The sequence below is a fragment of the Morone saxatilis genome, unplaced genomic scaffold, assembly GCF_004916995.1.
Source record: "Morone saxatilis isolate NCDOM2014 unplaced genomic scaffold, NCSU_SB_2.0 Contig15, whole genome shotgun sequence".
NCBI lineage: Eukaryota > Metazoa > Chordata > Actinopteri > Moronidae > Morone > Morone saxatilis.
The window spans coordinates 14,667,870-14,681,772 of NW_023339707.1; the positions used below are offsets into that span (position 1 = coordinate 14,667,870).

General features: G+C 41.8%; 1 protein-coding gene across 1 annotated transcript; it reads left to right on the plus strand.

Annotated features, from left to right (window-relative positions):
* Nucleotides 1–8,244: 8,244 nt before the first annotated feature.
* atp6ap1lb (ATPase H+ transporting accessory protein 1 like b) lies at nt 8,245–13,696 on the plus strand (the record flags this gene model as incomplete). Its single annotated transcript, XM_035656087.1, is given in 6 exon segments — nt 8,245–8,282; nt 8,870–8,952; nt 10,253–10,491; nt 10,799–10,849; nt 10,995–11,238; nt 11,596–13,696. Coding segments are annotated over 6 exon segments (892 nt in total), but the record flags the coding sequence as incomplete, so codon positions are not given.
* Nucleotides 13,697–13,903: the final 207 nt, after the last annotated feature.

Here is a 13,903-nt window from a genome sequence, read left to right on the forward strand (position 1 = left end):
GAGGCACCGACTGTATAATTAGAGTGAAATTAAAGTCCCGTGTCATTGAGTGCCTCAGGCCTTTGCTCAGAAATTGTGTCATTAGGTCCTTTAAAGAGAAAATGCTGGTTTCAGACGTGCTGATACAGGAAACACCTGTGAATTAAAAACAGTGAGGTGCTGCAGCACATCTAACAATAAAGCTAGTCTGTGTATACAGTATCTGCGTTTGCAACTTTGAATATGCATGTAGCTTTTTCAGTGTGGGCAGCAGATGTTCCAGAGAGGTGTGTGTGTGTGTGTCAGTGAGCCTGCTCCTTTGACAGAGTGCCTGCAAGCGTGTGTGCCAACGTGTCTGTGGATACATGTGTGAATATGTGTGTGTCTACATGTGTTTGTGAGTGTTTTTTTCTGTAGGTAGCATAGGTGTGATGAGATGGGTTATGAAAAAGAATGAGCTGCTGTCTATACTTAGGGCTTGCCTGCGGCTATGTGTGCATGGAAGAGAGTAAGAGAAGATAGAGAGCACAGGAGTGGATGTGGGAGGGTGAGCAGAGTGAGAGAGGCAGAGGGAGGATGACAGAGGAAGGGAGTAGGGCGGGAGGGAGGGGAGAGGGGGAGGGAATGGGAAAGGGTGCAGGCAAGGGGACTGTGACGGCAACGCGACTGATGGGCTCTTTGCTTGCCCGCTCTTGATTTGGGCCTGCTGGTGGCTTGGCCAGTTCAGTATAGAGCTTGGGAGCCAGCAGTCTTTGCTTTAGGACCGAGCCAGAATTATGAAGCGTGTAGCTCCATAACCAAGCTGCAGGTCTCTCTTTCTATTTGTTCTCATTATGGCTGCACACGCAATATCCATCCTCTAAGGGTGCCGCTCCGTCCTTCTTTGCTGTCTGGCTCTTCAGCTCTTTGGGCCCTCGCTCTCTCCTTCACTGAGACGACTCGAGCTGCACCGCCAGAGGACTTCACCTTATTGAAAAAAGTAGGCCTGAAAATCCTGGACAGAAGGTAAAATCCATCCACTCTATGGCTAAGACACCCACAGAGGAGGGGTGCTAGGGGGGGGTGGGGTGGGAGGGGGCGTGATCGGGGAGATGCATGCAGGGGATGCGGTCATTGCTGATGTGCTTCTCAGTAGGGCCAAGGTCTTTCCCTTTTCTCTTTATCTATTGCCTCTTCCCTTCCTCTCTCTTCCCACTCTCACCTTGGCTGCTGTCCATGAGAAATGCTAGCAAAAGTAATTTCGGCATGTATCATGATGATTGAGTCTTGAATCTGCGAGGCTTTTTTGTTTATGGTTCTCCAGTCCGTGTGGGACTGCAGTCCCAGACGCTGCGTCCATCGATTCACGGATGGGGGCTGTTGTTCTCATGTAAACAAGTTAAGTGTTGGAAGGTCTGGCAGGAAGGGAGCCTATTAATAAAGGCTTGGGGCAGTGGGCCTGCCAGGAGATTTTTTTTTGGTATAGATGATAAGAGAGAGACCGGAAACGGAGAGGAAGGTATAGTAGATGGGAGCAGCACGGGGAGGGAAGGGTAAAAACAAGTAATGGGACAAGGGAGGAGAGGAAGAGATGCAATTCAGGGATGGTCTGTTCTAGGGTCCTGTTCTTACTCGAATGCCCAGTTCACCTAGACAGAGAGAGGCTGAGGGAGAGAGATATGAGTAACAGAGATTTGATGAGAGAAGAGAGAAGTGAAGAGAGAGAGAGAGAAAGAGTGGAGAAGGGAATTCTAGCCAGCCATGTCTGCATAATGCACATGCAGTCCTGCAGGTCAAATCTGGATAAAATATTCAGGTTTCAAACCTGGGGGCACTCACAACGGTGTCACAGGGACGGGACAGAGCCAGCAGCCGGGGCCTTTGCTAGCACCGGTTCCTGCCTGCTTACAGATATCAAGGCAATAATATTTTGCCAAAGCCATGTAAGGCTCTTGAAACTATGCCATGCATGGTGGCTCACACAATCCTCTATAGCGCAAATGCTTCAATGCCATAACATGCTGCAGCTTCTTACACAATGCTCTTTAATCATTATTGAAACGTTTTGCCTTGTTATTGCACTTTCAGGACAGTAATACACTTTGGGAAATGAAAGATTATTACTGTCAAGCTTTTATCCATCTTATCTGTACATACGTTTGCAATGCTAAGGGCACAGATAACTTGGATTTAGAATTTAATATACAAAGTCTCACGGGATTGCTCTCATTCCAGCTCAATCTAGTGTTTGTGAAACCCTGACAGATTCCTATCTTAACTTTTCACTGCAGTCACCCTGACAGAGAAAGGCTCTCCTGGGGTTTTGAGCCCATTCCCTGAATCAAACTTTGTACGTAACTCTGCAACGTAACAGTTGCGGTCCCCAGTCGCAGCTCCGTTCTCAGCTCTGACACACTCCAAGATGCTGTTATATAAGAGCAGCCTTTCATGGCTTTCATTTCAGAGGCCTTGTAGGGTGCATAACATCGGCTGGAGATGCAGAAGGAAATGTACAGTGAGTTAGAAGGCTCTGCTGCGAATAGACGTGGGGTTGCAGGAAGTTAATGAAGAGAAAATGTTCAGTAAGCGTGATTTTCTGTGGCAACTGAAATGTGTAGTACTATGACAAAAATAGATCTCAACCAAGATTTATCGCCAAGAGCTTTACAAAATTATAAAAGTATTGGCCAGAAAGGACCTACTGGATGGTTATATATTTTTCTGCCTCAACAACCCCATTCATCATCATTCAAATACATTCAAGGAAACGTGTTAGAAGTACATTTTAAAAAATAGTGATGTCTCTTCAGTGGACTTTTCAATGTTTAAAAATAACTGCAGAACAAAGGTCAGAAACTATTTCAACAAATTTGACCATGTTTACACATTTTTATATAACTGTAATAATCTCTATGGTAGCAATATTTAGAAAAACAATCTAAGCATAAAACATTTCATCGGAAAATAAATATTGTCCAAAAGTGGGTACAGATTAGGGGTCCGGGGACTAAACTGTAATTTTGGAAAATATCTCTTTACTCATCTGGACTGAGTCACAGGCGAAGATAGAAAATAAGTGGGAAAACTACTGCAAGATGAGATTTTGCAACTGTAATTTATAGTTGTTTGCAAATGAAAAAAATGCTATTCCAAGCTTTTTCATTGCAAAACATCAAAACATGTCAACAGAAAATGAGTAAGGTGCAGGATTTAAAAAGCAGAATAAAATATAAAAACTAATCACGTTTTATATGTAGCCTACAAGTCACGTTTTATTTAACTTCATTCAATGAAAACCAGTGTTTAGTTAACCTGGCCCAGTAAATTTCTCAGACATTTACACAGGTCAATTAAAATATGATGCAATTCCTAGAGCTGCTACAAATGACATCATCATTCACACTATCTAATAAAAAATGGCCACTGACATGTTTACAAAGACTAAATGGTGTCAGCACAATTAGACCAGTACAAAGATTGTGCATCTTTCCATATTAACATTCATTCATTTGCAAACTACAATATAATCAAGTGGAATTCTGAAAATAAAAACACTTAGGAGGAGGATTTAGGAACAGCAGGTAACAAGTGAAAGATGGTCTTGCAAACATATCTGCTCCATATTTGTTGTTTTTCTGTCACAGTGTATGATAAACGTGCTTAAATCTTTCTTAAAACTGTTAAACACTGACGAAGTGCTCCAAATATAGACACAGATTAGAAGTCAAAGCATTGGATTTCAATTGGAAGATTGATCAGTGATCCACTTTCCAAGAAAGATTAAAGGGTTACCTCAAAACTTTAGCAGTATTTACATATTAACTTCATAAAAAAATGTGTACACTGTTTATTTTACACGCATCCAGAAACCAAACAGAGTGAGAAGTCGGTCGAAGGCAAATAATCATGAGTATATGTGTGCAATTCTCTGTTTGAATGCAGTCATCAGTCATAAGTCATGGTGTACACACCAGCACTGAGGCATAGATTTAGACAACTCTAGTACCTGAGGTCAAATTTGAAGCTTCAATCAAAGCTACACTGAAATGGCAGCAGGGCTCTGAGTGGCGTCTTCGTAAATTCCTAAAGCTTAATCTGCTCTAATAAATCTATTAATAGGTCAGCACCTGCACAGTGTGGGATCAAGACATGTTTTTCTTCTGTGTCACAGACACAATAATTAACAACCACTGAGTACTTATTAATGAATGAAATTAGAATATACCCCAAAATAATACTGTTACGGAGTTTAACATTACTTTGCATAAGTAGTTCACCCTGTACATTGTGAAATACTATCAAAGCTGGGTTTGAAATTTCATGTAGGCATAATATAAGGAAATATGAGTACAAGAACACATCACTGTAGTCTGATACACTATTGATATGTAATGATGATGACAATGACAATGGTTCTAGGGTGAGAAACCAAAATCTAATGGCTAAAAGGTCCCGTCAATTGCTACCTTTGTGTTCTTGTAATTGTAATTGTAGTTTACAGTGAGCTAAATGAACCACATACAAAATAGTTAACAACTGTACCCAACAAACCAACAAACATCTCACTTCAACACTGTATTCCTGTAGAAGGATGTAGAGGCTTGGATGGGCTGATTCTAGTTCACAAAGAGTCTGAGTGCAGTGGCTCAGCACTCTATGGTAGCACCGGTGAAGAGGATTTGTTTACAAGTTTGGGGAGCAGGTACCACACCTTCTCTCTGCTCAGCAGCACACAGCAGAGGCACAGATGAGGGATGGTAATCAGCTATCCATCTACGTGCTTGAATAAGGACGTCCAGTGAATATAGAAAATTTATTGATCGAGATACCATCAGTTGCACAGATGATTCTCATTGTCGTAAATATTTAAAAGCAAGACTTACTTATCTAAAAGTAATTGTCTTTATAGAAGGCTAACAATCATCATAATGCATTCAGGTTAATCTCATACTGGTAATTTGGACATATGTTAAGTGTGGGTACATGTTTATACACTTGAGTGCAAACATATTTAAGCATATATGCGGGAGGGAGGGAGGTGAGCCAAGGAGTGGCTCTGGCATGGCTTTGATTATATAAAGGGCCTGTTCAGCACCCAGGCACCGTGTGACAGGCTGAGCCAATGACGAGGCCGCAGCAGTCCTGGGTTGCTGACCTCGCTAAACTGGCACAGGAACAAACGACTGGGCTTTAGTTAGCACTCACACACTCATGCTTGCACAGACTCCTCTGGCTCCTTTCAGCCAGCTGAGGCCTGGGTAGGTGCAGAGGAAGGAGTGCTTATTCACTTGTGTTTGGGATGGGCTGGAGTGAGGGGAGGGGAGGGGGCGCATATGCAGCTTGTTTGCAGTGGTACAAACAGTTGTTAATCACAGACCGTAGCTGCGTGCTGTTAGCATGGATTCATAAATATGTAAATCAGACATGGAATTGTGTCTAGGGGGGTTTTGCCCTTATGTTGTTATAAGACCTGCAAGGTTTCACATATCAGTGCAGGTGATAATCGAGCAGCGTCCAAGTATCTACCATGCTACTGAGGTTTCAGTCACAACTCCCAGCTGCCAAAGGCGTAGTACTTTTGGCAGCTCTTTCATATACAAACATGCTTACCCAGCATTCACCTGGGCAAATGTAAATATTTTGATTTATCATATAGGTAAACTGTCATATTATTACCCGTGAAATAGTAGATGCAGACATTACACACAAGCAAGTTCATATGTCTCATGACCATGTGCTCACGCAAACGCAAACAAATTCCAGGGAGTGATTTAGCCAATCATGGCACTGACGTCGGAGATGGCACCTGCCCAAACACAGCAGTATGTAGGTTGAAGAGCTTGTATACAGGAAATGACAGCATAGTAGCTCCCTGCTGATCACCTATACACTGACATTCCACAGACATCATCAGCTGTCCCCTGATAACTCTCCAGCTGTGTGACAGGTGACCTGAAACAAAGTCAAAATCAATGCTTTACAACAAAAGAGTAGCCTGCTGCATGTTGCATACCATGAGGTTGTATTACTGCTGATTGTGATTTTGTGTATGACATCAAGTACTTTTATGGAAAAAATATCAGCAACCTATTTTTATTAACAATATTTCAAAAAAGAAATAAATAAATACTGGTGGAAACCCAATGTAATAAATTCAATGAATATAGGTCAATAAAATAAGTCATAAAGACTAGTCTTAAGAATAATAAAGACGGAAAGTACGTGTGTCAGAGGTCAGTTCAGACGTATAAATTAGCACTTGAACTGTCCAGAGTGCCGTCGGCTCTGACATCAGGCTTTAATCTCTTCATCTTGTTCAGGGCCTTCGCCTCTCCATATTTGGGTTCCAGTGGACCTGGCCTGTGCTTACCACTAATCCTAATCCATTTGGCACTAAACTACACAATATTGCCCAGGTGGAAACTGCACCAGACGGGTAGATAACTGCTCCAGGCTGCTGGTACTGATATGCCTGGCATTCTAGCCTAAAACTATCAGACATGGGACCTACTAATACCTTTTCATTTGTTAGCTTCTGCACAGGTCGGCTCACCTTAGTTTGATCTTTAATCACACTGGCCATCCTAGAACAAGCTGTGTTTGAGATATTGTGCATGGCATCCATGGATGGCATGGATGAATGAGCCAACAATATGGCCCCTGAGCCAATCAGGGAAAATGTCATAGTGACATGAAAAGGTCCATCATTCATTTGCTTGCTTGCCAAAATCCAGTTGAGATTTTGAGCATAAGAGGCAAATGAAAAAATAACTGTCCTAAGATTCATAGCCCCATACTCCCTTCACATGATCATGGAAAGAAGAATAGGAGACAGACTACAGCTTAATGAGAATGTAACTTTCTTGCAAAACCAGGCCTAATAATAATGTTACAAACTGCGATTACTTTCCCCTCACAAATCTGTGTCCTATGACTAGTAAAAATAAGAAGTAATGTAGTAAAAACATATGGTCAATTTTAAGCAGCTGAATTGCCATTTCTAACCCTTTTTTATTAAAAAATGTAAGTTGGAGCAGTATATGGGGTAGTTCCACTGGTGTCTGGTTCACCATCTAAGAAAAGTGTGAACAGACCTTGACAACAGTAGTTACAGCTATTGACCGGCTTTTGTGTGTTTAAATTTAGTATAAATATTCAGGTCACCCTATCTATCTTGTGTATCTTCTAAAAAGGCTTTTCCTACAAGATCACAGCATTACTATTCAACTACAGATAACAAAGACAATATCAGTCACAGATGAACGTCTTTACAGACACTTGCTTTTGTTGTGCTGCAATTCATAAAATGATTTCAAATACTGGTAACAAACAGACTGAAGTAATGCCTGGTGATGTCACACAAAAGACGCACGCCAGTTGTCATGCTCCCAGTCCCACAGGTTTAAAGGTTTACCTTTAACAAGTCCGTTATAACTGGCTATTGTGTGGAGATTAGTAAGCTAGTCCAGAAGATCACTAGGGACAAAAAAGGACGGACCACACAGTCGGGGCATTGGGTAGACTACACAACAAGCAAAACTGGCCATGTCAGCGTCGCTCTGTAAGCCCATTGCTGGCGTATTACGTCTTTGATTAGACAGTTAAAAGGATCAGGCTAAGCTTTAATTAGTCCAAGGCTATGCTGGGTTTAGTTAGACTGAGAGCACAACAGCTAGGGCAAACACGTGAAGCAAAAGGAAGTGCTTTGTCCTCTGTCCCCCCTTCGCACTATTTAGGTCAGCCCTATACCTAAAAGATTGGTTTAGTGAAAGCAACACACTACAAACTTCCTACAAACTTCCTGCAACAGAGATGCCAAACAAACCTATATTACTTTGTGAAATGGTAATAAAATTCTATGGGCAAAGTATTCCTAGTTTACTAAGTGCTCATCAGCTGTGCACTGTCCATATAGGTTTTTATGGATCATATATGTTCCCAAATTTGGAACTTAATAAGTCTGCATATAAGTTAATAAGTAGCACATAAGATATATTACATATATAGATAAAAAAAATATCTTATAAGTTTATAAAATTCAACATTACATTATATTATATTCTTAGAGGTGTTTTTATATTTAAACTGCAAATCTGTTTTTGTCCTTGTCTGCTGCATCTGCATCAGTAGACAATGAACTTTCCTGTTCAAGGGAAAATGCTAAATAAGCATCCTGTACATATTATGGAGCATTATCCCCCCCCCCCCAAAAAAAGGAAAAACCTTCAACATTTTCCTGCATATTGCAATCACAAGATCTCATTGTGTCTTCTGTCTTTTCCACAGCAAAGAGAACCCCAAACAAGCAACGAGAGTCACATCAAGTAAGTAACAAATCTACTGTGACGCAAGGCCTGATTCAATCAAACCTGTCATGTTAATTTTGATGCTGATGTGTTGGATAGATAGTCCTGACAAATGCATTTCATTCCTAATGCTGGAGACATCTTTGCTACCTTGTAATACTAAACAGATTTTGAAGTGTGGCATGTGTGAGATCCATACACCTCAGTGGCATTCAGATGTGTGGCTATATTTAGCCCCTTTGAGATAAAGGTAGATAAAATGATGAAGACATTCCTTTAAATTATATGATGATAAATCATATGTTGCTGGAACAAGATGAGCAGTATTTGTAAACACTGAACAATACTACCGTAACTGTGAGATAGACTGCTGATGAGTCACTGTGATGACGTAAAACAACTGGAAATAGATAGGAGCCTGAGCGTACGCAGGATCTTGTTGTGCCTATGTGTGTGCGTGTGTGTGTCTGTGTAGCATGTGTGGAATCGGCTGAACTTTTATGATTATGTTGCAATCTGCAATGCAGCATTGCAATCAGCTTAATATGTATACTGATATAATCTTTCACTGTGCAGTAATGTGTGTACTGTGTACGTGTTTTCAGGTCAAGATGGTGGGTACGGCTTAGAAAGTGAAGAGGTTATTTTGACGCCTGAAGATGAAAACCCACTCAGGAGAATACTGCAGGTATACACTCGCTCTTCCTCCCTCACTATCTCCACCATCTATCTCACCCTCTTTCTTTATCTGTACATAAAAACACATACACACACACACTGGGACGCATTCAAACAAAACAGAGCATACTCACTTAGACACACTGCTCGACCTTGGATGTGGGAATACTGTTGGTCTCACAGTCACTAGAGGTAAAACATCCTTGCCACCCACACATGTAGGACCACTGACTGAAAATTCTGTGAAACTATACGCTGTATCAGCGAATGCATCCAGGCGCAGCTACAGTTCTTTCATGTACTGAAGATTAACCATTTCCTTGCACTAACCTCTCCACAGCTACTCTATTTAGTATCTTAGCTTTTAAATGTTTTTTAGATTGTCATCTCAGTTAACATACCTCACAATATTTCCCATTAAAACAAACAAAAACCAATGTGACTGCCACTTGCATGTCTTGTAAAACAGTGCTGGATTAGCCCAAATGCCCTCCAATGAGATGTGGCCTTTGAGCACAGAGATTAAACAGCTAGAGGGGGCAGTCTCTATCTGCACAGTGCAGGAATGCAGTCTAACAGCTACCACACTATTAAATGCAAATTCAGAAAGCTCCTGTTTTCTACGGAGAAGAGAACACTGCTCATCCCTCATTTGAGGTTCAGTGGTGATTGGAGCACTGAACTCAGACACATTTTATGGTCTGAATGACGAGCTCAAACGAAAGGTTTTTTAAATTGCACTTTGAAATGAAATAACACAGCATACATAAGTGGGAGGAACAGTAGGTTGTGCACCAAAACAAGCTCACTTTGGATCAGTTGTGTAGAATAATAAAGAGGTGACAAACAGATCGTACGGACACATGTTGTCGAAGAGGAAAGGTCTAACTGAAATAGCTGCATATATAGAGGAATGGGATAACCTGAATGTATGGTCTCTACTGCTGGGTACGGCTGTATCATCCAAAGTCTACATTTCCTAGCCTGAAAGCTAACCAATTCTGCTACTTGTATGCAGTTTATGACTGGTCTTTACACATTTTAGCCATGTGAGGTTAACTTCCTGGTGATTAACTTGTTGTTGTTTTGGTCTTTGTGATGTTAGGACATGTGCCTTTTGTAGTATCCAGCCCCTGACCACACAGCTTATGAGTATGTGTTAGAGTACATATGTTTTTGAAAAAGAATCGGATTGCCCTCTAGGGGGCAGTCAAAGAATGCAAAACCGCTGCTGCCCACACTTTTGTTGCCAGTTCACTGCAGTTTCCTAATGTCTCATGTGTTTAATTCCTTTCTTTGTGTGTTTACAGCCTTTTAACTGGCATCAGCCAGGGTTGTCTCACAGTAAGAGGAAGCTGCTCCAGTCTCTGATGGGGCCTTATGGCCCACTGAGTGTGTCTTACAATGGGAAGACCTGCATTCTGTTCAAGGCAAAGCGCCTGGCAATCCGCTACAGGAACCATACCTTTATTGACCTGACTGAGAGGGTCTTCAATCCGAGCTCACCTGTAGACACTAAAGGCTCCATCTGCACCAAGGAGAAAGCTACGTAAGTTAAACCTGTGAACAGACAGGGTCAGAAGTAAAACTTCTATTTATTTGTTTTGGTTTTTAGTGACTTGTTGTACAGGCATTACAAAACAGGATGGACACATGGTGTGAAAAATATATGCTAACTTATCTACATGTACAGCCAAGGCATCGGCCAAGGCATAGGTTGATACTATTTTCTATTAGACACAGAACTTGAATTAACACATTCTAAGTAAAGTAATATATCTTGAAGATAGTAATAGTTTAATATTTGCTTTTCGTAAATGAGATGTTTTAATATTTGTGGTTCTGTTTTGCCACAGGCTTTCATTAAGGTTTGGTGATATCGAGGACTTGCGAGGACTAGTAATCAGGTAAAAAGCACATGCTTACTTCAAATATTTTATCTATATCTACTTAAAATGTTTCATTTACCTCACTGAGCAATCCATTGATGTATTAGAAGTGCACACGTGTGGACTGGACTGCGTGTAACTATCTGCATGGTCTCTTTGTCAGGCTTCAGATGTCGAACACTTTTTATGAGGCAGCTGGTCAAAACTGGTTCACACTAGACAGTGTTCACATCCACTACAACTGGACCCAGGAGGCTACATTCAACGCCAGCGAGGTCTACGCTCCTGCCACCTCATCCTACCATTGCCAGCACGTCAGCAGCCTGCACAAATATGACACCCTGCTAGTGCCCAGCTCCCACACTGACACATCTGCTAACTGGCACATCACTTTCACTGATTTCCAGGTACACTATTGCACAAGGGGCGCAGACCTCATTGTGTAACTCTTCTAGTAATCTTTGCACATTCACTGTTATATCATAGCCTTTCCCCCTTCCTTTCTACGTGTGTGCATGTGTCTGTATGTTTGCCAGATATTTCCTTTTGTGTTACGCCTGTTTGGCTGTCAGTCAGTCAGTCTATCTGTTTACCGTCTGTTTGGCAGTCTGTCAATCTGTCTGTACACAGTTAGCCATCTGCTAGGCTGTCTCAACCTGTCCATCTGCCCAGTGTCGCTGTGCCTGGTAAGCTCAGTAAGAGCCAGTTGTCCTCTTTAGTTTAGCCTAATCTCGTCTTTCCGCCTTCTCTCTGTGTTCTTACAGATCCAGGCCTTCAATGTGCAGTCAGACAAGTTTGCGTCGGCCAGTGACTGTGCCACTTTCCTGACGCCAGCCATCCTGATGGGCTTGGTGACATCTTTGATCCTGCTCCTCGTCTTAGCCTATGCCCTGCACATGGTGGTACACCTCAAGCACATCGACCGCTATGAGGAGCACAAAGCCACCGTCTACTTTCCCCGTAGTCCAGAGGCCGAGTTGCCAGACAAGAACAGCCTGTGAAAGGAAAAAGAAGAGCTGGAGGACGACAGGGGGAGAGAGGGAGAGAGAAAGCTGAGAAGCATAGCTGAGGGGAGTGCAGGTGAATACAAGAGTGAAAAAGTATCCTCCACAGAATATTTGTTCAACAAAATGACAACTTTGCCTGTTCATATGAAAACCTTTTAAGTCTTAACTACTTTAAGTAAATGCAGACCGTGGTTGGATACTTTTTCCTCATTGACCTGCATCTTGGCATCCATATTTTGAATAAGGCCTCTGGATGTACAAGCCTCTCCCTGAGAGATGGTTCATGATCCTAATGTCAAAGGTCAAGGACAGACCCGGGGCCCTGAAGGGCAACAGCATTTACAGGCCTTTACCCCAGTCAGCCATTAAAACCACAAAAGGCTAGCACCTTCAGCTAATACAGCTAACATCAGATGCTCCCGATTATACGTATGCTCACAAGTGTCATATTACAAGCTTCCATCACACACATTGTCTTTCGAGCTTTCATTACAGTGTACTTTGTCTAATACTGCTGCAAGAAATATATACTTCAAACAGCCAGTTTTATAGCTGAAATAGCCGTATTAGCTGCATGCCATAAAAGGCTGGTCAATCTGGGCTAGCACAGTGTTTCCTAATAATAAGGATTACAGAGAGTCTTGCATGACTTGCAGCTTAAAATAAAACAATGAAATGGCACAAAGTAGAAGGAGCTTGAAAAGCTTTTGAGAGTATGCAAAGGGAAATATTGGGAACCACTGGTCTAGCATCTGGCTGGAGTGAATGGACCAGCACCACTGGCCCTTCAGAGCTTCTGGCGTCTCTCACCCCGCCCCTGAACAAGACTGCTGCTTGGGACTTAACTGTGAAACGGCCTTTTACAGACCAGCCAGACAAAGGGGGGTTCTACAAACTAGCACAACATTGGTTAGCTGCGAAAGCACTAACAACAAACTATCAAAGACTATACAAGGAACTATGCTGCACAAGACTGCCCGTCTGAGGGCATGGCAGGAATGCGGGTCTTGCGATGACTTGGCTCTCTGAGAGTCAAGCGTTTGGACAAGGGAGGCCATGGGTCCTCCATCCACACCACTGGGTTTGACTGCCAAAGTGAAGCTACAAAGGAGTTGCCATAAAATATGGTGAGAGACAGAGTGAGACAATGTGAAAATGAAAGCTAATTGTTACAGCTATGTACAAAACAAAAATACATACATGTACAGAAGTGTCACTCTGCGGAGGTCTTTTTTTTATATACAATGTAATCATGAAATACTATTAGGTACAGGATGACTATGCTAATCCTCATAACCAAAAGGATATACAAAGCTGTAGATACATTAAGATCTCTATACGATCATAGCTGTTTACTATCTTCAACTATTGCACAACTAATAAAGATAGGTACAAGTAAGACATTGTGCTATGAGGATTGGTGAAAGTATCAATGCATATGATTTTTTCTACAAAGTATTAACATATTACACCGTCTGTCTTTTTGTTTTAAGCTGGGCCAGACAATGTAAGGTCCAGTCTCATCTAACTGTAAATTACAGTACAAATTCCTACCATAGAAGGACGATACTATGGAATGCCGTCCACCCACCGGGACTTATAGATGCCATTATTACGCCAGAAGCCACACTAGCAGCAGTAACAGCATCAGTGAGTCATTACTACTGATAAAAACACTCAGCATGACAGTAAATAGATATCTTAACATTCGATATGGCAGTTCTGTCAATCTGTAGCAGTGTGAAATGTGTTCTTTGGTCATAAATGTATCCTACAAACTATGAAATGAGCGGAGGCGGTTTGTCCAAGAACCGACTGATGTAGATTGAACAATAAATGATATTCAGAGGAAAAGGTGTGCTGTGTTTATATGTTAAGTAGTTGCGTTGCAGTGCATACAGGAGCACATTTTTCCAAGCACAAGGTTCTTCTTTTGTCTTTACAATCGAACCGATACCAAACCTGTTTTAATTGCATAATGCATTTCCCAAAAAATCTGATCATGTTGTTAATCGTTACTTGACCCACAGCTTTCCAATCCTGTGTCCAGCCCTTCTGCCAGCTC